This window comes from Naumovozyma dairenensis, chromosome 11, assembly GCF_000227115.2.
Source record: "Naumovozyma dairenensis CBS 421 chromosome 11, complete genome".
Classification (NCBI taxonomy): domain Eukaryota; kingdom Fungi; phylum Ascomycota; class Saccharomycetes; order Saccharomycetales; family Saccharomycetaceae; genus Naumovozyma; species Naumovozyma dairenensis.
The window spans coordinates 553,591-574,711 of NC_016489.1; the positions used below are offsets into that span (position 1 = coordinate 553,591).

The 21,121-nt window shown below is 33.6% G+C and overlaps 10 protein-coding genes across 10 annotated transcripts; 6 read left to right on the plus strand and 4 right to left on the minus strand.

Annotated features, from left to right (window-relative positions):
- Positions 1-4: 4 nt before the first annotated feature.
- CAP1 (Cap1p) lies at positions 5-844 on the minus strand (the record flags this gene model as incomplete). The annotated part of the gene is made up of 1 exon (XM_003672634.1): positions 5-844. One exon carries the CDS (start codon positions 842-844, stop codon positions 5-7), a length of 840 nt encoding a protein of 279 aa, XP_003672682.1.
- Positions 845-1,078: 234 nt separating this feature from the next.
- On the minus strand, positions 1,079-2,212 carry NDAI0K02490 (uncharacterized protein; the record flags this gene model as incomplete). The annotated part of the gene is made up of 1 exon (XM_003672635.1): positions 1,079-2,212. One exon carries the CDS (start codon positions 2,210-2,212, stop codon positions 1,079-1,081), a length of 1,134 nt encoding a protein of 377 aa, XP_003672683.1.
- A 2,224-nt stretch (positions 2,213-4,436) lies between these two features.
- Positions 4,437-5,867, plus strand: NDAI0K02500 (uncharacterized protein; the record flags this gene model as incomplete). The annotated part of the gene is made up of 1 exon (XM_003672636.1): positions 4,437-5,867. One exon carries the CDS (start codon positions 4,437-4,439, stop codon positions 5,865-5,867), a length of 1,431 nt encoding a protein of 476 aa, XP_003672684.1.
- Positions 5,868-6,638: 771 nt separating this feature from the next.
- Positions 6,639-9,257, plus strand: RAD54 (DNA-dependent ATPase RAD54; the record flags this gene model as incomplete). The annotated part of the gene is made up of 1 exon (XM_003672637.1): positions 6,639-9,257. The coding sequence occupies one exon, from the start codon at positions 6,639-6,641 to the stop codon at positions 9,255-9,257; it is 2,619 nt and encodes an 872-aa protein (XP_003672685.1).
- Positions 9,258-9,532: 275 nt separating this feature from the next.
- Positions 9,533-10,792, plus strand: YRB30 (Yrb30p; the record flags this gene model as incomplete). Its single annotated transcript, XM_003672638.1, has 1 exon — positions 9,533-10,792. One exon carries the CDS (start codon positions 9,533-9,535, stop codon positions 10,790-10,792), a length of 1,260 nt encoding a protein of 419 aa, XP_003672686.1.
- A 282-nt stretch (positions 10,793-11,074) lies between these two features.
- On the minus strand, positions 11,075-11,959 carry CUP2 (Cup2p; the record flags this gene model as incomplete). The annotated part of the gene is made up of 1 exon (XM_003672639.1): positions 11,075-11,959. The coding sequence occupies one exon, from the start codon at positions 11,957-11,959 to the stop codon at positions 11,075-11,077; it is 885 nt and encodes a 294-aa protein (XP_003672687.1).
- Positions 11,960-12,427: 468 nt separating this feature from the next.
- Positions 12,428-14,758, plus strand: CUL3 (cullin CUL3; the record flags this gene model as incomplete). Its single annotated transcript, XM_003672640.1, has 1 exon — positions 12,428-14,758. The coding sequence occupies one exon, from the start codon at positions 12,428-12,430 to the stop codon at positions 14,756-14,758; it is 2,331 nt and encodes a 776-aa protein (XP_003672688.1).
- A 403-nt stretch (positions 14,759-15,161) lies between these two features.
- PEX31 (peroxisome biogenesis protein) lies at positions 15,162-16,673 on the plus strand (the record flags this gene model as incomplete). The annotated part of the gene is made up of 1 exon (XM_003672641.1): positions 15,162-16,673. The coding sequence occupies one exon, from the start codon at positions 15,162-15,164 to the stop codon at positions 16,671-16,673; it is 1,512 nt and encodes a 503-aa protein (XP_003672689.1).
- Positions 16,674-19,249: 2,576 nt separating this feature from the next.
- Positions 19,250-19,828, minus strand: NDAI0K02560 (uncharacterized protein; the record flags this gene model as incomplete). Its single annotated transcript, XM_003672642.1, has 1 exon — positions 19,250-19,828. The coding sequence occupies one exon, from the start codon at positions 19,826-19,828 to the stop codon at positions 19,250-19,252; it is 579 nt and encodes a 192-aa protein (XP_003672690.1).
- Positions 19,829-20,116: 288 nt separating this feature from the next.
- On the plus strand, positions 20,117-21,103 carry EAT1 (putative hydrolase; the record flags this gene model as incomplete). The annotated part of the gene is made up of 1 exon (XM_003672643.1): positions 20,117-21,103. The coding sequence occupies one exon, from the start codon at positions 20,117-20,119 to the stop codon at positions 21,101-21,103; it is 987 nt and encodes a 328-aa protein (XP_003672691.1).
- Between the last annotated feature and the right edge of the window lie 18 nt (positions 21,104-21,121).

A 21,121-nucleotide genomic window follows, 5' to 3' on the forward strand; every position in this document is an offset into this window, starting at 1 on the left:
GTCATCATTGTAATCCATTAGCGGCATCCCTACCTAATCTATAATTACCAATAGCTTTCCCCCAATTCACTTTAGATCTAGTAATTGGTAATCTTCTTCTTAATGATTTAAATTGCTTCTCATTCAAATTAGTAAATGAAACATCTAATTCCTTCTCAAAATCAGTTTCAAGTTTTTTAATGACATCATCAACAACATTTTCATTATCATTCAACGAAACATTATCAATATCCTTCTTCGATGTAAAATTGACATTACCATCTTCAAAATAATGAATTTGTACTGTAATATCTCCACTCAATTTTTTATTATTTGTATCATAAACATATTGAGATTTCCATGACCCATTCCAATAATTATTTGGATTGAAAACTTCTGAAACAATAATTATATGAATCTTACTACTACTAAAACTACTACTACTTTCATTCTTATCTGGGAAAACACCAATAGTAGCATCATCATTTGGGAACCCAACTTTAACATATTTCTCTAAGTCATTAAAAATCTTCATTTGATCATCATTCAATTCTAACCCCTCGACATCTTCTTCAACATCAATCCCTTCAAATTTCAAATGGTCAACAGAAAATCTAATATGATTATTATAATCAACAAATTTACTATCATCAACATTATGTTCACTAATTATGAATTTCTTATTGCCAAGACTAGGAATAGAAATGGTTGAGATAGTTTTCACATTATGTACCTTTATTGAATCTAAAATTCTTGTTTCATTATCTGATCCTGTTATCTTTAAAAGATCAGAATAAATTGATTCAATTTCTCCAGGTGGACATGATTCAACAATTTCATTTATTATTGTTTCAAATTTAGACATCTTTGGGCGGAAAGCTGTTGTTTTGATTTGCTATCTTTTCATACAACTGCCATTAAGCGTGTGCTCTCCTTTAACAAGCTGTTCATATTCTTACTTCCTTTTGTATATTGATGTAAAATCTCGCTTACACGCGGTTTCGAGTTAAAAAATCGATACAAAAATAAAAACAGTCAATAATACGCACTCATATAGAGTAATACAGATGTATATAAATGTATTTGTTGCTGTTTTTAGTCACAGCTTGTAACCTTTTTTATGGTAATTCATAGTTGCTTGATTTTCTAAATTGTTTGGTACATATTTCCCATAGACATCCATTATTGGATGCTCTCCTCCTTTTTTTTGTACATAAAATGAATCATCTTCCTTTTGTATCTCTTCCAAACCTTCCTCCCTTGGTTCAATTCTATCTGGGAAACAGACCCTATCATAGCTCATTAGTTTTGCTCTTAGCAAAAAATATTGTTGATAACAATGTCTTTCTGCCCAAGTAATATCCCTTTCACGTTCCCACTCGTAAAATTTAGGTTCAATACCCTCATTGGGAGATAATTCCATGGTAATTTCATAAGGTGGATCATTGAAAATTTTCAAAATATTTTCGAAACTCGGTTCCCTATGTTCTCTCATAACTTTATTTCTACAAACAATTAAGAAATCACGATAAATTATTGCATGTCTCAAATGACATTGTAGGAAAATAATAGGCAAGGGGAAATTTGAATATTCTGATGGCGGTAAGAATTCAAATTGATTAGACTGGACCCCTAAACTTCTTATAATTTCAAACCTATAATCTCTTTCACTACCTTGGAATTGTACTAATTCACTATATGTTATTGCAGCATTTATCATGTCTGATATGTTTGTCCCACTTTGATTTGTCATTTTAAAATTATCTTCAGACATTTTATCCAATGAGGTCGGTAGAAAAATTGCCTTGCTATTAAAATTTAATCCAAATATTAATAAAATTGGTTTCTTATATTGATCGAGGTATTGATCTAATTTTTTCTCATAATTTGAATCACACAAGAGTGGAGCCTCATATCTTTTACATGATTCCTTCGTGAAAGTATTTCTATAAAGTGAACTAATCTTCTTACCCTGAGATAAGATGAAAATGAAAGGATCGTCTAAAATAAAATCTTTCCCACCAGGGTTCTCAAGTAATGCCTTTTTTGTTACAGTTTTTTCCCTTTCTTCTGAAGGAATGTTCTTAGTAAAAAAATTGAAAATTTTCTTTCTTAGACTATCAGTACCATAAGCCTTCTTTTTCTCTTTACTTGGTTGTTTGAATTTTTCATGATATTCGATTAATGGTAATCCATGTGGACTTGAATAAATAATTGGTTTGCAAAAAGTCATGATTCTCTTTTTTTTTTATCAGGAATGTTTTTCTACATGAAGTTTCTCCATTAATCTGATTTACTTCAAAGGATGTTAATTTTGATATTAATAGAGTTTCATTGAAAATAATTGCAAGATTATCATCCGCATTCATTAGCTTCACATATCTCCTTGCTTTTATTTAGGATTATTTTCTTCATTTAATTTGTGACACAAATAAAAGTCTTACTAATTTCACCGCCCTGACACCCTTTCTTATTATAGATTTCCAAGTTGAAAAAATTCATATAGACGTCTATGTATGTATATACATAGTAGGCAAAATTCGAATCGTATTGAATATTAGAATTATAACGTGATCTGGTTGAATTATATTTATCGACCAAAAGTCCCCTCGGATAGGAACCAAGTAGTATACATGTACGAAGTAGGAAGTCGGAACACTTTGCTTATCTTGAAGGAAATATCTATTTTTTTAATAACCACCCTATGCAGTACATAGTTGATCCACGGAGGAAAAATAGAAGCGTTCTTTTCCTATGTACGTAATATAACAGTGCCTTGAAAGACTGAGAAGCATACACAGAACTATTAGTTTCAATTGTGCTGCAGGAATACATTAAACAATGATCCTTAGTAGAGAATATGTACAGAGAATATTGGAGTAGAGTGGGAGGAGGGTTTTGAGGGTCTTCTTTTCATGTTGTCGAGATCAGGGTCTTAAGAGTACGTACGCAGGTAGATGCAAGTAAAGGGAATCTTCCATGGTAATCGCATGCATTTTTATCGCAGGTACTGTAGTGTACTGTAGTGTACTTCACTGTACTGTATACGCTTCCATAATCTCCCGACCGGGGTTTAGGGTCCAAATAAGTTATTTATGTAGTTTAGGTCGAGGGGTTATTGGTTGTAACAAGGCATGGGAGGGGTAAGAATATTTTCTACCCCGCCAGAAAATATGCCTGCACCACCCCTACCCCCATTTATAGTAACTTGAATAAACCTTTATACCGTTCCTTTTAATCCGATTATTTATTAGTCATCTTTATCTGTACCCCTAATTCTACCCTATATTTATGGTTCTACTCCCAAAAGTTTTTTAATCCAACCCAACCCCCTCACAGAACCGCACCCATGTCTGGTTGCAACTTTTTATTACATATGAGAAGCACATGCATATGTGTACGTAAGTACCCCAGATGGGACAAAGTTCTTGAAGTCAGCTGCCAAAAAATATTACAAATACATTTTTTTTCCCCATTTCGACAATCAAGATACAAGAGAGAAATTCCGTACAAAAAAGAGGGAACTTTTTATTCTCTAGCCTCAACCTTTTCACAGAAGGTACCGTTAAGAAATAACCAAGAAAAATCGAAGGAGATGAAGTTTCCTGTTGCAACGGTGGAACAAAATGGATGTACGTACGTATATCAGTATATTGAATATTGACCGAAAAAAAAATAATTTTATCGTACAATGGAGGGAAATTCATATGCACCGAAATTATTTTGATCTAAAAATTTAAACTTCGCAGCTTATAACTTTATAGTGGTAGCTTTTTCCACAGAGTTGTACTTAGCACAAAAAATAAGGTTACGGTGATTGAAAAAATTTTTATGGCACCGTCAATCAAGTTCAGCACCTATTGCATTGTTAAGGTTTTTCGCAGATTCAGTATTAATACTCCAACAATGTCACGCAGTGTACCTGTTAATATATTGATACAGTGCATATTCCCAATATTCCAGGCACTTATATCATATTACCGACGGTCAGATATAGTTGGGATATTATTACCTAATTTGCAGAATCAAATCTTTTCAATATGTACTTTTGAAAGAACACATACAGTACTGTAGAGAAAATGTACCTCTTCCTAGGTTCTCTGAAGGGAAGGGGATCTCACACACAGGCAGCTTTCAAAGACTCTCTTACGCACATGACTAAGTGGTATCTATCAGAAAGAACCGTCTTAATATAACTTTTATATTATGTCGTTAAGATAAGCAACAGCAAAAAGAAAAGAAAGGAAAAACTAATTTTTCGAACTATCCTCCCCTCCTGGCTAACTTTATAACTGCTATGATCCCCTTTGTTTTGTATATAAGGATTGGTATTTGTTAAAAAAATCGAAAAACCATGTTTGATTTTCCAGTTAAACTTTCGTCATTTGAGATTCTCTTTATCGTTATAAAATACTGAGAGTTTCTCAGGAGCTGGTTTACCTACAAAACGAGCAATAATGGTTGGATTTAATTTATTGTTATCAGTTTTGACATTTTTACTGTCATCTTCTTTGGGTTATGAAGTATCGATAGATACAATCTTAGACGGCTCAGTACCTGCTGGCGAAGCTGTCACTGTCGACTCAGGGTCTTACTTAGGTTTAATCCATGGTTCTACCCAAACATTTTCTAGTGATTTAACAGTCAATGGTGGATTATATATTACTGATACAAATACTGCTGACGCTGGTATGACGTTAACCACAGACGGTAACTTAGTAAATACCGGTATAATTGTAGTCGATAATAGAAACGCATCAAGTGGTATGACTGCAAACATAGGTGGCTCAACATTCGAGAATGATGGGCAAATATTTTTCGCTGGTTCATCTCAAGGTAGTCCCAATGATTTCACAATTAATCCAAGTGACTCGATAATTAATAGAGGCACTATTCAATTTAGTCAAGATTCAATGGGCTCAAATTCAGCTACATTACAATCAAACTCTATCGTTAACGATGGTACTATATGCTTAACGAATATGGACTCAACTATTCAATCTGATACCAGTGGTAGTGGTTGTTTTGATATTGGAGAAAATTCTATATATGCCATTCAAGGGAAAGATACAGCTATCGCTACAAATCAAACATTTTATTTATCCTCTACAACTTCAACACTCTACTCTGAAGGTAACTCTTTGACTGATAATATAATAGTTAGAGGATTTGGTAATGGTAATACACTTACTTTTAGAACCTCCATTGTTTCTACTTCATACGATGATACCACAGGTATTCTAACGGTAAACCTTTTCCCATTAATTACTCATAAATATGATATTGGATTAGGTTATGATTCATCTAAATTTGAAATAGAAAGTGTAAGTAATGACATTGCAGCTGATCTTATTAACAATGGTCTTTATTATAGAGGTGCACCACCGACAAGTTCGAGACCTGTTCAATGTGCAGCATGTCAGCCAATTCCTTGGATCCCTGCATTAGAAATTCCAGATCCATACACCACAACCGTAGTTAGTGAACTTTCAACTTTATCAGAGGTAGTCTCATTCTTTGCATCTACTTCTGACGGTATTCCAGTTGTGGCTTCAACAATATCTATTATCCCTCCACCAATAACGGCCTCTAGCTCAAACTCGGAGACCAAGACTGAACGAAGTACTACAGTCGTCCCCACCTCAAGCTCGTCGTCGCCTATTATTACGACTGAAGCAGTATCATCATTATTGTCCAAATCTGATGGAGATAACAATAGTAAAACAATTGAGAGTTGTGTCATCACAGAAACAAAAACAGCATATAATAGTACCGTAGACCACACCACTTATCTATATATTACAGGAACAGACTCCGAGACAATAACTCTATCTAGTGTAGTAACGACGCGTTACGTCACCAAAGGAGCGCCTCTTAGTTCAGCTTAGTACGAAGCTATCTAGTACTTGATTATCAACTTCTGAAATATTCATTTATCTAAATTTTGACTTATATAACTACATTTAACTAACGACTTTATTCACCTTTTTCTTTAGGTAAACAAAATAAAACCTTAGTGTAATATTGTTGCTCTAATGAGCTACAGCAAAACGGTATGTTTTCGTGCTGAAATAGTAGGTTGTTGCTAGATTTAATTTGCCTCTTATTGATACTTCAGGGTTATTTATTAATACGTTCAGGTATAATATATAGAGTCTAGTATTATAGGTTCCGTTAAATAATAAGGAGCTAGGATAATAATATGATGTGGTGAATATCTAAAGGTTCTAAGGTTGGTAACTTTCTCTGAAGTAGCTTTGGTTGCAAAGTTATTCTTAGTAGTTCTTGGAAAAGCCCTCAAACATGTAAGCATAATATACCTTCATATGATCTTCGAGGAACTTGACCAGAATACAACTGCTAGGCTAAGAGCGGAACACAGTAACTACAGATCAATCGTGATAGTGTCACTCACACAAGTCTTCTTGAACTTTGTTACTTAATTAAATGATTGCTTGATTGATCGCTCGATGATTAATGTTTTGATGTTTTGATGTTCTCGCGTTTTCGTGTCAAGGAAAAAAATAATAAAAACAACACTCATTTTGATCTTCGAAGGCTTTTGGATTAATACATTTACCAAGTGTTACTTCCAAATATCTCTTCTAAGTCATAGAAGGCCATTCCACATCATACCAGCAACCAATCAAGAATAGCTAATGGCCAGAAGGAAGCTTCCTGATAGACCTCCAAATGGTATTGGATTTGGCGAGAGACCGAGATTAGTCCCTCGTCCAATTAATGTACAAGATTCCGTTTCAAAATTAACCAAACCTTTCAAAGTTCCTTATAGGAGGAATACTAGACCATTAACGTCTCAAGGTATTGTCACTAATGTACCTGAAACAGGCCGAATATTAAGAAAACGTTCTCAAACCATATCATATTCTGGTATGGAAATCGACCCTGAAAATCCAATAAATAACGAGAATGATGAGGATTTACCATTTGGTTACACACAACTTAAACGACGAAAGGATGCTCTGAGTGCACAGCGGTTGATGAATGACCCCAATAGGTTGACTTCAATTGAAATTCATTTGAAGAAATCCTTTTCCGTCCCCATTAAAGGTTATATTCAACGTCATAGTTTACCACTTACATTAGGTACTAAGAAGAAGATAACGCCAGAACCAAGACCTTTACATGATCCAACTGATGAATTTGCAATTGTGTTATATGACCCCTCTGTAGATGGTGAAATGATTATGCATGATGGTTCTCATCCTGTAAATGACGAAAATGATTCAAAGAAAAATGAGAAGGAAATTGAAGATCAGAAAAAGGAAATCAAGAAGAAGTTTATACATCCAAAGATAATGACTAATGGTGTTAGGAACAAATCATTATTGGAACTATTGGGTACCTCCGAAGTGGATGAGGAAAAGAAGTTCCCTAATGTCCCTGTTGTAATAGATCCTAAATTAACTAAGATATTAAGACCTCATCAAGTGGAAGGTGTGAAGTTTCTTTATCGTTGTGTTACAGGTTTAGTTATGAAAGATTTCTTAGATGCTGAAACAGTAAATACTGGGATAGTAGCTCCACAACAAAATAATAGAGGTGCATACGGTTGTATTATGGCAGATGAAATGGGGTTAGGTAAAACTTTACAATGTATCGCGTTGATGTGGACATTATTAAGACAAGGACCTCAAGGGAAACGTCTTATTGATAAATGTATCATTGTGTGCCCTTCTTCATTAGTCAATAATTGGGCTAACGAATTAATCAAATGGTTAGGTCCAAATACACTTTCACCATTGGCAATTGACGGTAAGAAATCATCCCTAGCCAGCGGAAGTACTACAGTCGCAGAGGCTATAAAATCTTGGGGTCAAGCCAAGGGACGAAATATTGTTAAACCAGTTTTAATTATTTCATACGAAACATTACGTAGAAATGTTGATCAATTACAAAATTGTGATGTGGGACTTATGCTAGCAGATGAAGGACATAGATTAAAGAATGCAGATTCTTTAACTTTTACAGCTTTAGATAGTATTAATTGTCCTAGAAGAGTCATATTATCTGGTACACCGATTCAAAACGATCTTTCTGAATATTTTGCCCTATTGAACTTCTCTAATCCAGGCCTATTAGGTACTAGAAGTGAATTTAGAAAGAATTTTGAAATACCAATTTTAAGAAGTCGTGATGCTGATTCAACGGATGATGAAATTAAGAAAGGTGAAGAACAGTTACAAAAATTATCTGATATTGTTTCCAAATTCATTATTAGGCGTACGAACGATATTTTATCTAAATATTTGCCATGTAAATATGAACATGTGATCTTTGTGGATTTGAAACCATTCCAAAAAAACGTTTATCAAAACTTAATTAAATCAAGGGATATTAAAAAAATGATGAAAGGTGTTGGGGGTACTCAACCATTAAAGGCTATTGGTGTTTTGAAAAAATTATGTAATCACCCGAGTTTGCTTAATTTGGATGAAGAATTAGACAATTTTGATAATTTAGAAATACCATCCGATTATAATATGTCTTCCAATAGTCGTGATATTCAACCAAAGTATTCTGGGAAATTTTCTATTCTAGAGAGATTTCTTCATAAGATTAAAACAGAGTCTGATGACAAGATTGTCTTAATTTCTAATTATACGCAAACATTAGATTTAATTGAAAAAATGTGTCGGACTAAACATTACGGGTCACTCAGGCTGGATGGTACAATGAATATTAACAAAAGACAAAAACTTGTTGATCGATTTAATGATCCTGAAGGTCAAGAATTTATTTTTTTATTAAGTTCAAAAGCCGGTGGTTGTGGTATCAATTTAATTGGTGCCAATAGATTAATCTTGATGGATCCAGATTGGAATCCAGCTGCGGATCAACAAGCTCTAGCCCGTGTGTGGAGAGATGGACAAAAAAAGGATTGTTTCATTTATAGATTTATTTCTACAGGTTCAATAGAAGAGAAAATTTACCAAAGACAGTCTATGAAAATGAGTTTAAGTTCGTGTGTTGTGGATGCGAAAGAAGATGTAGAAAGGCTTTTCAGTGCTGATAATTTAAGACAATTGTTCCAATATAACGACAAGACGATATGTGAAACTCATGAAACGTATCACTGTAAAAGGTGTAATAAGGCCGGGAAACAAACTATTAGATCAGATGCAATGCTTTATGGTGATCCAACGACGTGGAATCATCTAAATCATGCTGCATTAGAAAAAACAAATGACCATTTGCTTCAGAATGAATTCCAATATTCCGATATAAGCTATGCCTTTCAATATATTTCTCATTGAGGTAAAGGAATTTTATTTCAGGCATTATATACATATATAGACTATAATTTAACGATCCATTTCAATATACAATTTATGATAGAAATTACGACGTATTTTCATCCTTATGGGCTATTCGTCGTTCGGCGTCATCAAATCCTTTAAAAAGACGAGCGGCTTGTTTTTGATAAGTAGTCTATATATGTTTGAATATCAACGGTATAGAAATTGATGCCTGCAGCCTTCAGATCTAGAAAAGTACTTAAAAAACTAGCGAAATTTTTTACTCCCAAATTATGGATGAACTTCTAGCTAAGGCAGGATCTCAAGCTGTCACGTTCGCAATCAAATCTGGTGTTTCCTTGGCATCATCATTTGCTATTAAAACAATAGCGAATTTTGTCACCCAAATCCCTAAAAGTGATGCCAAAAGGATAGAATATTTAAGAGCTAAATTAGAAAATAGGATAGAAATAGTCTCATCTGCCATTGATCTTATCAAGTTGGTTGCCGCAAGGGGCAATACCAATTTAGAGAGCACTCTTCGTTTAACAAGAGATCTAAAAGATGAAATTGATTCCTTCGACAAAAAGATGATAAATTTAACTGATAAAGTAAGGCAATCTAAGACTGGTAAGTCTCAAGAACTTGCCATTAAATCTGTAGAATCATACATCGAAGATCTACTCACCAGAATAGAGGAGGTTACACCATTCATTAATTTAGCTTTGACCACTACAGGAACTCATTTAAGCACAACATTACCAGAACAAGTTTCACCTGGATTATTATTACAAGCGTCAAATTACGTCATTGAATCAAATGCTGCAAGATTGAAGGCCTCGAATGTCGAGGTTCAAGTAGGTCCATCATTTCAGACTACTATCTTCTCTGTATTTTATAATTTAAGTCCTGGTGTAAGCTCCAAGGCTAGGATAATTTGGAAAGAAGATATGAGGAGAGCCTATATAAAAGTTTTGAGGATCAAGTCAAAGACAACACCATTCAAGTATAAACTGAGGATTGAACAGAGTTTCAATGATGAAAGATATCATAATGTTGAAGATGGAGAAGAAGTACCACAAGTTATTGAATTCAACTTAGATCAAATTTCCAAATTATTCTTCAGTGTATCAGGAAAGCTCTTACGATTAGAAGAAAGAGATACACCTGTGCTTGTTTTGAAAACCACCAAGCCTAATCTGGAAGATAAAGATAGTCCTGAAATAAACTGGTATGCCTTTGGACAATACGATATTTTACCACGGACCGACTCTGGAGAAAAAGAAGAAGAAGAAGAAGAAGAGGAAGAAGAAGAAGAAGAAACGAATAATGGATGCCCAGCTTCCTATTCTTGTTCTATATCATTACTGGAACACATCATTCGACTTTCGACTTTACAAGAAAATGACAGAAAGAGTGTCCTAGAAGTGAATGATGAAAGGCTTTCTATATATTTAAACAATGAAAATCCGGTAGCTGTCACGACCACGAAGAAAGAGGTTGATAATGTCGCAAAACAAATCAAGCATCTGAACTTAAACGTACCAAGTTGAACTACGATGGATATATACTATACATCTATCTATTAAATAGATGTAACTTGCTATCGATATATAGAGTGCGAGAAGAGCTAAAAAAGCAGATAAGTTTCCATAAGATGTCCAAAGTCATATACCAGGAAAGAATATATTTTAAAATGCCATGCATATATATATATATATAGACTATAGAAACTATACTGGAACATATATATATTAGAGACCTTACAACCCCAGACTATGTGAAAAATAACTTATTATCATCTTAACATAGACTAAGCATATAATGCGACAGTATCATTCCTTCATGATATTCGGATTGGCCATCCTTTGATAGTGGTTATCATTAGAGTTCTTTTCTGAGAAACCCTTCTTCTCAGTGTGTACGGGAAATACACTGTTTGAATCTTTGGAGGAATCCTGTAAGAATTCAGATATTGGTTCTGTTATATAAAAATCATCCAGAAGGACACCTAGACTTCCATGTGTGCTAGGTGCCAAGGTCGGCTGTGATAATGATGGTAGTTGTAAACCATCTGTACCAGTATCTAAAAAAGCAGGATCAATAGTATTCGGAAGGTTTGAATCTGCTATGAACTCGTCTATCGGCGAAAGAATGTCATTGTCTTGAATATTTGATAGACATCTTCCATTAGGATAATCATGAATATTTAAATCTGGCTCATTTTTCGTGATTTCATTTGTAGTTTGTAGTTCCGGTGGAACCGCTAGATCGCCTACTTCTTTATTCAATATTTCATCCAAGACCGGAATTAAAGATTGTGATGGCTCTTCTTTTCTTCCATTTTCATCGTCGTTCTCTACAGCTTCATTGTTCGCCAAAGGAGAGTTTGTAGTACTTCTTTTGTTTGTAGAACGATCTTTCCTATTTGTATGGCATTTGCAAGGATTACCGCTCATACAGCCACAGTCAATAGCTGAATCCTTTTCAATCTTGTTCTTGTCTCCTGGCTTTGATTTCTTTGATTTTCCACACGAACAACTGCCAGATGGGTTGACATTGCTTATTCTCCTGATTTCCTTACAATGTGAACAATTTGTGGAAGGCCTACCCTTGGGCCTTAATTTTGTAAGTCTTCTATCAGTATGGTTGCATGTACTCGCTCTATGACCTCTTATACATAAATCACAGGCATATTTGTCTCCGTCTAGCAGAATCATATTAGAGTGTTATAGTTAGGGTTAGTGTCTTGACAGCGGTAGAGTGCAAAACTGAATGACGTTTGAAAGGATGCCTTGTTTTGTTATTCACCAATCCATGATGTTTTTTTATGTCATATTTTGTTTCATTCTTCTCATCATCTTTGATCGACACTGTTAATATTATTGGCCTTTGAGTTAATTTTGCTGGTGATATATATTGTCCCTAAAACAGCGGCGCTACCATAGGTAATGTTAAAACCAGCCCTACTATAATATAGAGGGTTATCAAGAAAACCCTTACTGTATATTACTGTTTCTCTATTGTACCCTAATCTTGAATTAATCTTGGAAAAATAATAAAATAGAATAGAATATAAGATATCAATCTGGTATTAAAACAAATCATTAGAGTTGTTAATCCTTATTCTTGTTATTCGTTTATTCCTCTAATAGGCAAGAATTGGCTCTTTGCTTGCTGTTCAACTCATGTCAAATTTAATAAGACCAAAAATTAGAATTCCACAGAGAACTTTGGGTCAACCAAATTTCAATTTCAATGAACTATGGGAGAAGATTACTTATGCCATAGATAAAATCTATGAAAGGGACACTCATGATCTTTCATTCGAGGTATTATACCAGTCCGTATACATCATTGTACTGAATCGAAAATCAAAGGACTTATACGATAAACTGACTGAATACATAACTTTGAAGATTAAATCGTCATTTCAATGTGAAGAATGGTCAGCATCATCTGATAATGATGGTAGCGTATTTTTATCATTCATATCGAATCTTTGGACTGAGCAATGTAGATGCTTCAAACTTGTTAGTGATATCATGCTTTATTTGGATAAGATTTATTGCAAACCGAATAGAATATTGAGTGTGTATGATCAATGTCTAGAACTTTTCAAGCTTCACATACTAATCCCCAATTCAGATACGCTAAATAGGGCAATGTTATCAACAATTAATAGCTCGAGGGAAAGTAATACCGAAGTGAGTCCATTGGCGTCTATCTGGTCCTCCATTGTTGCAATGATGCAAACAGTAATGGCAGAGGGTAAATATACCTATTTTGATACATATTTCGAACCATTTCTTTTAAAGGAAACTGAAGAATTTTACCAAAACCTTATTGACGTGGATCAATTTTCACCGTTAGATTGTTTAGAAATGGTGAAATCATTGAAAGAGTCTGAATACAAGAGAGATTTAACATTTCTTGATACAGATTCCACATCAAAAATTACAAGCGTCCTTGAAGAAGTACTAATATGGGACAAAATTGGTAAAATCATTATCGTGCTAACACACCAAGCTTTGAAGAATGATGATATACACTTGTTACAAGAATTGTTTGATCTTTCATTAGATACAAATTATAAAAACAATGTTCTTACCTCCGTCAAGAGTTATATCTTCGAAGATTTAAGCGCTATTCATTACAACGAATCATTAAGAAAGAAATCATTGATGGCAATAAGTTGGGTAAATTCAATTTTACAGAAGTATGATTATTATGAAACATTACTGAAAACTATTGATTTTGGAATTACAACTACTCAATCGGAAGAAGAAAATGGGAATAAGGATGTCGATCCACATGATTTAAATAAAAATATCTTAGATGAGCAATTTTCATTATATCTAAGTAAATCAGGTAAACAATCTGCGGAATCAGTATGCTTTTATATAGACACGAAATTAAAATCAACTAGTGACAGATCGAAAATCAGCAATGCAAAGAAAGATGTCGATAACTGTGTGAAATTGTTTAAATTGTTATCTGAGAAGGATATATTTGAGAATGTTTATAGACAGCAATTATCAAGGAGATTACTTCATCAAAAATCATCAATAGAACTTGAGAGATGGTGCGTTAGGAAAGTAAAGGAGGAGATGGGTGTATTTTTTACGTCCAAATTGGATGGTATGTTAAGAGATATGTCAAAATCGATGGAATTGTCTAAAGCCTTTGCCGCAGGTTACAGTGATACTTTAGGAGATATAAATTTCGTGCCACAAATTCTTACGATAACTTCCTGGCCATTCCAAAACTTTACCGATGAAGAGCTTGCTAAGAATGAAGTTATTTTGCCATCGAAGTTAGAACAAATAAAGTTAGATTTCGAATTGTTTTATCAAAAGAAATACAATGAGAGAAACTTGAAATGGGCAAATCCCTTAAGTTTGGTTGAAATTGGTCATCAATTCAACAAGACTTATCATGAATTATCTATGTCCATGATAACGGCTGTAATATTTTTATTATTCGAAGAGCATTCTCAATTGACCATTGAAATGATTGAAGAGAAGACCAATATTACACGAGATGAATTACTTCGTCAGTTACTATCGATGGTATTGTCACCCAAATCGAGAATATTGAGCAAGAAGCCAATGTCAAAATCCATCTCATCATCTGATATATTCTCAATAAACGAGTCTTTCTCAGCTCCTACGTTGAAAGTGAAAGTATTGACTGCTTCTGCCGTGGTACCAAATCCCACGGGTACATCAACTCCCATGGGCACCAGAATAAGTGATATTTCCGAAGATTCAATGACCAGCAATGGGTTAAGCATTAAAAGAGAGAGGTTAGTTCAAATCAATGCATCAATAGTTCGAATGCTGAAACCTGAACGTACGTTAACTCGTAATAAATTATTTGAGAAAGTGAAATCCAATCTTAAGGATAGATTCACACTAATTCAAGAGGATTTCACTACAAGCGTAAATGATTTGATAGAGAGAGAGTATTTGCAACGTGATATAGAAGATTCATCTATCCTGCATTACATCACCTAGAAAGATATGTCCCGTACGAGACACTATATATATATATATAGCACGATAGATTACATATGTAAGTATGCAAAGCCACCATTTTCTTAATCTATTGGTGCGTATTTCAACTGATCTCACTTATCCCTTTGTTCTCTGTTCTCTGTTCTCTGTTCTCTGTTCTCTGTTCTTTGTCGGCGTTTGTCAATTTGTTAATATTTTCTCTCAACAATTTTTTCTTAATAGGCGAAGAAAGAGGACCCTGGAAGTTTTTGATAGAGATTGTTGGCTGACTGCCAAGAACATGTACATAGGCTAGACTAGACATATATTTCGAGAACAGAAAGAACAAAACCACACGATTATCTTCTTTTTGACTTTCAAAGAGAAAGCCAAACTGTTGACACTTGCTTTTTTCAATGTCATTATGGAAGACCATGTGCTTAAAGGCTCTTCAACTGCTCAGTTGAACACAGATAACGATAACGGGTTATTACTCTCACCAGAACGCATGACTTCATCAATAGATAGGAAAACCATGAAAAGTTCATTGAAAAGAAGACTAGATAATTCAAAAAGGAGCAAAGAGGAAGATGATTCAAATGCCATCTCAACTGTAATTTCGTCACCTCTCTTAAAGCCGACACCTCCCACAGTTTCCAACAGCTTGGTGAACTTATACCCATATTTGATTGTAGCTAATGATATCCTAAGCATATTGACCTGGACAAACGATAATATGACAATCAATTTTGTGATAATGTTATGCTATACAATAATTGTTTCTTATTTTCAATTCTTATCCAAATATTTTAGTCACATCCTGGTTATCGGCATCATTGGTATTTATTCATTAATAGGGAAATCTGTGAATGACACAGTAGAATCACATCCAACCTTAGATGATATCATACAAGTAATCACTTTAGTCACTAAGAAATCAAATTTGATCCTGGAGCCAATCGATATTTTGACTTTGCAAGATATCAAAAGATTATTCTTTACAACCGTCTTCTTATCACCCATTTACATAATATTGACATTATTCATTTTGACTCCAAAACAATTGTTATTAGGAGGAGGCATATACGTTTTAGGGTATCATTCACCATGGTTTAGACGTATCAGAAGTTTATTATGGGAATTCAAGATGTTTAGAGTATTCATCTTTTATATCACTGGATTGGATCTTTCTAACGGTATCCAAAGACATAATAAATTGTTTGCCCAAAAAGTTCATGCAAAATGGGAAGCAAGAAGTAGAAGTAAAAGTAAAAATAAACTACAAAACGATAGCGTTTCGAATATAGGAGAAACAGTTGAATTTACATATGTAATTTTTGAAAATCAACGGAAATGGTTGGGAATTGGTTGGACATCAAGTATGCTCAGTTACGAGAGATCATCTTGGACTGACGAATTCTTAAATCAAGTACCTGATATAACACATTTTAAATTACCAAGAGAGGATAGTGTTGGAATGACTTGGGAATGGGTGGATGATAATTGGAATTTGGATCTCACAAATAATGGTTCAATCCAATTGAATAGTAAAAATCCTAAATTTGTTACAAATCCAAACATCAATGAAGGATATATATATTTTGATAACACGTGGAAAAATCCATCAACGGACGATACCTTTGGTAAATATACTAGAAGGAGAAGATGGGTAAGAAGGGCAGTATTGATTAATATGAAAACACCAAACTATAATACTATACTACCGTGTATTGATACCGAAGGACAGAATCCGGTAAAAATTGAAAATTTGGTAGACGATAAGCAGGTTAGAAACCGCGATCGAAAAGTTTCATTTAGTGAAATTAAGAATATTAGAATTATTCCGCAAGATGAGAAAGGACTTCTGGATATTCCTTATGAAGAAGGGTTAGAAAATGCGTTCAAAAAGGAAGACATTACACTGACAACAGATTGAATCACTCACATGGCCACTTTTTTTCGCGTTTGCGGCGCCAGCACCTACGACTTAGATTAATTAGCACCAACACATTAATGAAGGACTGCCAATATCTGGGACGAATTGAGTCAAGAGGCAAATAGTATCAGTTTGCGCGAATCATTCAAGTTAGTGTGGAGGCTTAAAAGAACATAATTACGTATTATCTTTTGCATAAAAGACCCTTTATATGAATCTGTACTCTAGAATAGCATCAATTATTTTTCCACACAAAACTATGAAGAGTTAAACTGAATAGATAAATCGGAGCTTGACTTGCTTTTCGTTTTTCACCTACATTCAATGAGTATATTCGAAATTTGTCATAAGTTAACAACAGTACAGGCAACCATGTTGGGACGTCTTTGACAGGTGGACCCTTTTTAGTATCTGTTATATTTATTATACTATATATTACTTACGCAATCAATCAAGAATACTTTGAATTAGGGAATTACTCTTAACAATATCATCTTGAAAAAATATTAAAATATATAAAAAATCATTATAAAATAGATAGATAGTATACCAAAAGAAGGCTCTTGAGAAGATTTTCCAATATTTACAAGATGTGAACTGGGTTTTAAAATTTTATTCCTACAGCTTTGATTTCAGTGTAACAATCATACACTTCTTGACCCATTATGATATTATATCCTTAACAGAAAAAACTACCAGACGGTTTATACATTAATTGAAGAACCATTGAAAAACAATGCGTTCCTTTTATACTGTTCAAATTTCATGGTTTGGCTCGGTCTAATTTGGTTTGGCCTGGTTACATAATTTTCTCCATGGCTCTTGATAGAAGTTCCAACCGGAAGACTTTTCAATGCATCACCTTTATTTACTACAAATCTACAAAAAAGAAGTTCGTGGTATGCATGTCGGTTAATTGAAACAAGGGTTGAAAGAGGTATATTATAGCTGTTACTGGTCGCATTGTAGAGTTGTTCTTTCTGTCACGAAGGGTTCATAAACTTTATTGTATGAATAAAAAGAATAGCGGATCTTGCGGCGGTGTTAAAAAATCCCGGAGTACTACGGAGTTAAGTTTCTTCTACTTCCACAAAGTTTTGGCGCCAAAAAAAAGGTGGGCGGCTAATCAACCAAAATGAGCGATTGAGCATATAAACGTATATAATATATAATATATAGACATATTATATATTATATATCATCCAAAACGTGGAAGAGGGAAAGGTCCTATAACCAGGAATGTTCCATGATCAACTTTCAAATCTTCTATACAATGACTATGTATCCATGCATACCCTTAGTATTTGACAGTTACTGACTTTCCTTGCATGTACGTATACACCCTTTCAACTTGGGACAGTATGGTGTTAAAATGCAGTATTCTGGGGAGACTGTACTATGCTCTCATGATCAAATAACAGGTCTCTGATAATGAATGCCAGTTGTTCGTGGCAGTAAGGCCAGATAAACTGCTTCGAAACGAATAATTGTAGTTATATAGTCTAACGTAAGTTTACCCTGAATAAAAATATGATCATTTCTTTATTGGCCTATTTAATTATCTATATGATTTGGAACAATAACATTTGAAATTGGAAAGGTGGAATCATATGATTATATCAATTGTAATAAAAATATAGTTGGAATTGTATATTTATTATAATAATTATAAAATCACTATTAGTATCTTACATTCTTTGCTGACGCCCCCATGAAAAACGTTACCGTTTGCACTTTTCTTTGGTAACTACACTTGTCATTTAGAGACCAGCTAATATTATACAAGAAAACTTTCTTATGACGAGCAGATTGACTTTGATATATTGGTTCATTGGGTGAGGTAGACAAAGTGTACGGTAGTTGCTTCCCCTTAAAACACTGCACAGGCTGGAAACTTAAATCTCCTTGTATCTTTCTTACCTTCACAATATGAATTACAGGAGAACTCGAAGGATATATTGCTTCCTTTTTAGAATTGAAGGTCGGGAAATATCCGATAGTTGAGGCTAAACGTGGCCACAATCTTGGTAACTTTCTTTCCATGATACACCGGGATACCTGCCGTCGCTAAGTTTATTCTTGACCTAGTTATATTTTTCTTGGTCATATCATGTGCTGTTTAATTAGCTCATAAACTAGTTCACAATTGGAGAACGTCCATACATTTTGATAATGTATATACTGTCAATATCAGCAACGTCTCAAATGACTAATTAGTTCATGTGCGTTTCCGAAAGTAATACCTTTAAGTACAAATATTTATACGAGCCCCTTAACAGTCCTCTATGACTGCCAGTCAGTTGATTTTTTCGATTTGTTTCTAAGAATATAGTACGGTAGACTCGAAAAGAAGCATTTAGCAAAGTTTTACATCATGGAAGGAACCACGCATGCTTATAATAAATGATTAAAATACTCTTGCTGGGCTAGTTTCACATAATAGATCGGGTAAGTGAAGAAAATAAAAGCAATTTCCAGAAAACGGCCGTAATATTAGAATTTGCTATTTTCTCTCTTTATTTATTATTTTAGTAATAAATGTCAAATCGCTTTTTGCTTTTACAGTGCGATCCTTTTTAAACATTCTTATACTTATATTTCATATTACGTAGCCCAGCAACTTCTAATTCCATATCTTTTATCCATTTTTTCAGTAATGCTCCGATAATAAATAATAAAAGAGGCAATTGGGATATTAAAAAGATAATAGATTGTTCCTTGAAGGAGGATGAACTAATCCAACCGATCAAAACTAAAAGAATGCAATTTATTGCGTTTATCGTTGAATTTTTCACACGAATCATCTTCAAACCAAATATCTTATAATCATGAAGTAATTCATACCTTAGTGTTATGCATGTACATATAATTGATTGGAAACATATTAAGAATAAGAAAGTATGGTCAGTATGTTTCGTTGTGGCAGATTGTAAAAATAATCCTGCACATAATAGGAAACAGATTGTAAAGACTTTGATATACCAATTATTTCGTAAATGATTGTTTAAAGTAAATTTCTCAATCAACTCTTCTTGTTCTTGTGAGTCTATCGGTACAATTGGTACCATATCATCAATATCATCCGTATCTCTTGTAAAGCTATTTTCTTGGCCTATTTCTAAAATCTTGTTATTAAATTGCCTTAATCTGGACATATGCGTATAAGTATAAGGGATCAGCGGTTTGTTTTTTGAGCACTTGTCAACCAACCAAGATACTGGAATGATTATTATGAGATAAAGCTTTAGTTAGAGCGTCTGTCGATCTGCCTGTGCTTGTTGAAATATCAAGAACAACAAAAATTGTTTTAAAGCGAATAGCATCAAAGTAAGAAACTGTTCTTGTCAGAAAAACGAGAAAAAAAAATAAATGAGTTGAAGAAACTAAGACAACTATATGAAGAGATATCACTTGCTCATATCTCTTTATAGACTCTCGGGATAATGAATCCATTATTCAGACCCAAATCTACCAATTTAAGGTCTGGTCTTATACCAAAGATACCCATTGTTGATCTATATTTTAGACATATCAAACCTAAACATGTGAGTCGGCCGCAATCCCCTAAATCGTCAAAACTTATAAGTGAAGATGTTTTCAACAATCCTATAATACTCAATCTTCATGGGTTATTTGGTAATACTAAGATGTTTCATCCATTAAACAAGGTCTTGGAACGTCAATTCCCAAATGCTGATATTTTCACTTTAGATCTTCGAAATCATGGGAATTCACCTATTGCGAAACCATTCGATTACAAAACGATGACAAATGATTTGAATCATTTCATAGAAACTCATATTACCGTTCAACCCCTTTTGAAGTCGAGACAAATAAATATAATTGGGTTTTCAATGGGTGGTAAAGTGGCCTTATTGACTACGTTATTATATAATAATTTGAATATTCAAAAATGTATTTCTATCGATTTACCACCTTATAGGATTGATAAATTTGACGAAGTATTTTTAAAAAATTATGAATTGGTTAAATATATCCATTTTAAGATGTTGATTAAGAAAAATACACGAAATTGGGAAGAAACTATATTGAATTTATTTCGAAATTTGAATAATGGTGATGAGATGCTTTCATTATATTTTGCTAATGGATTTTATTCGAATAAATTGAATTATAAAATGGATTATGGTAATCCGTTTATTCAATTTTATTTCCCATTAGAAGAATTTCCTAATTTAATTGAAAATATAAAGGATTGGCCTATAAATGAGCAAGATGTAGGTTTAAAGTCAAATAAATCTGTTTTATTCATGAAGGCTAAGCATTCACCATTCATTAAAGAGAATTTTGATCTATTAGGTGACAGGTTCACTAATTTTAGAGTTGAGCAGTTTGATAGTGGGCATAATATTTTGATAGATGATTTTAAGAATGCATCGAATTGTATTGTTAAGTATTTGAAAGAATAGTAGGTAATGGGTATTATT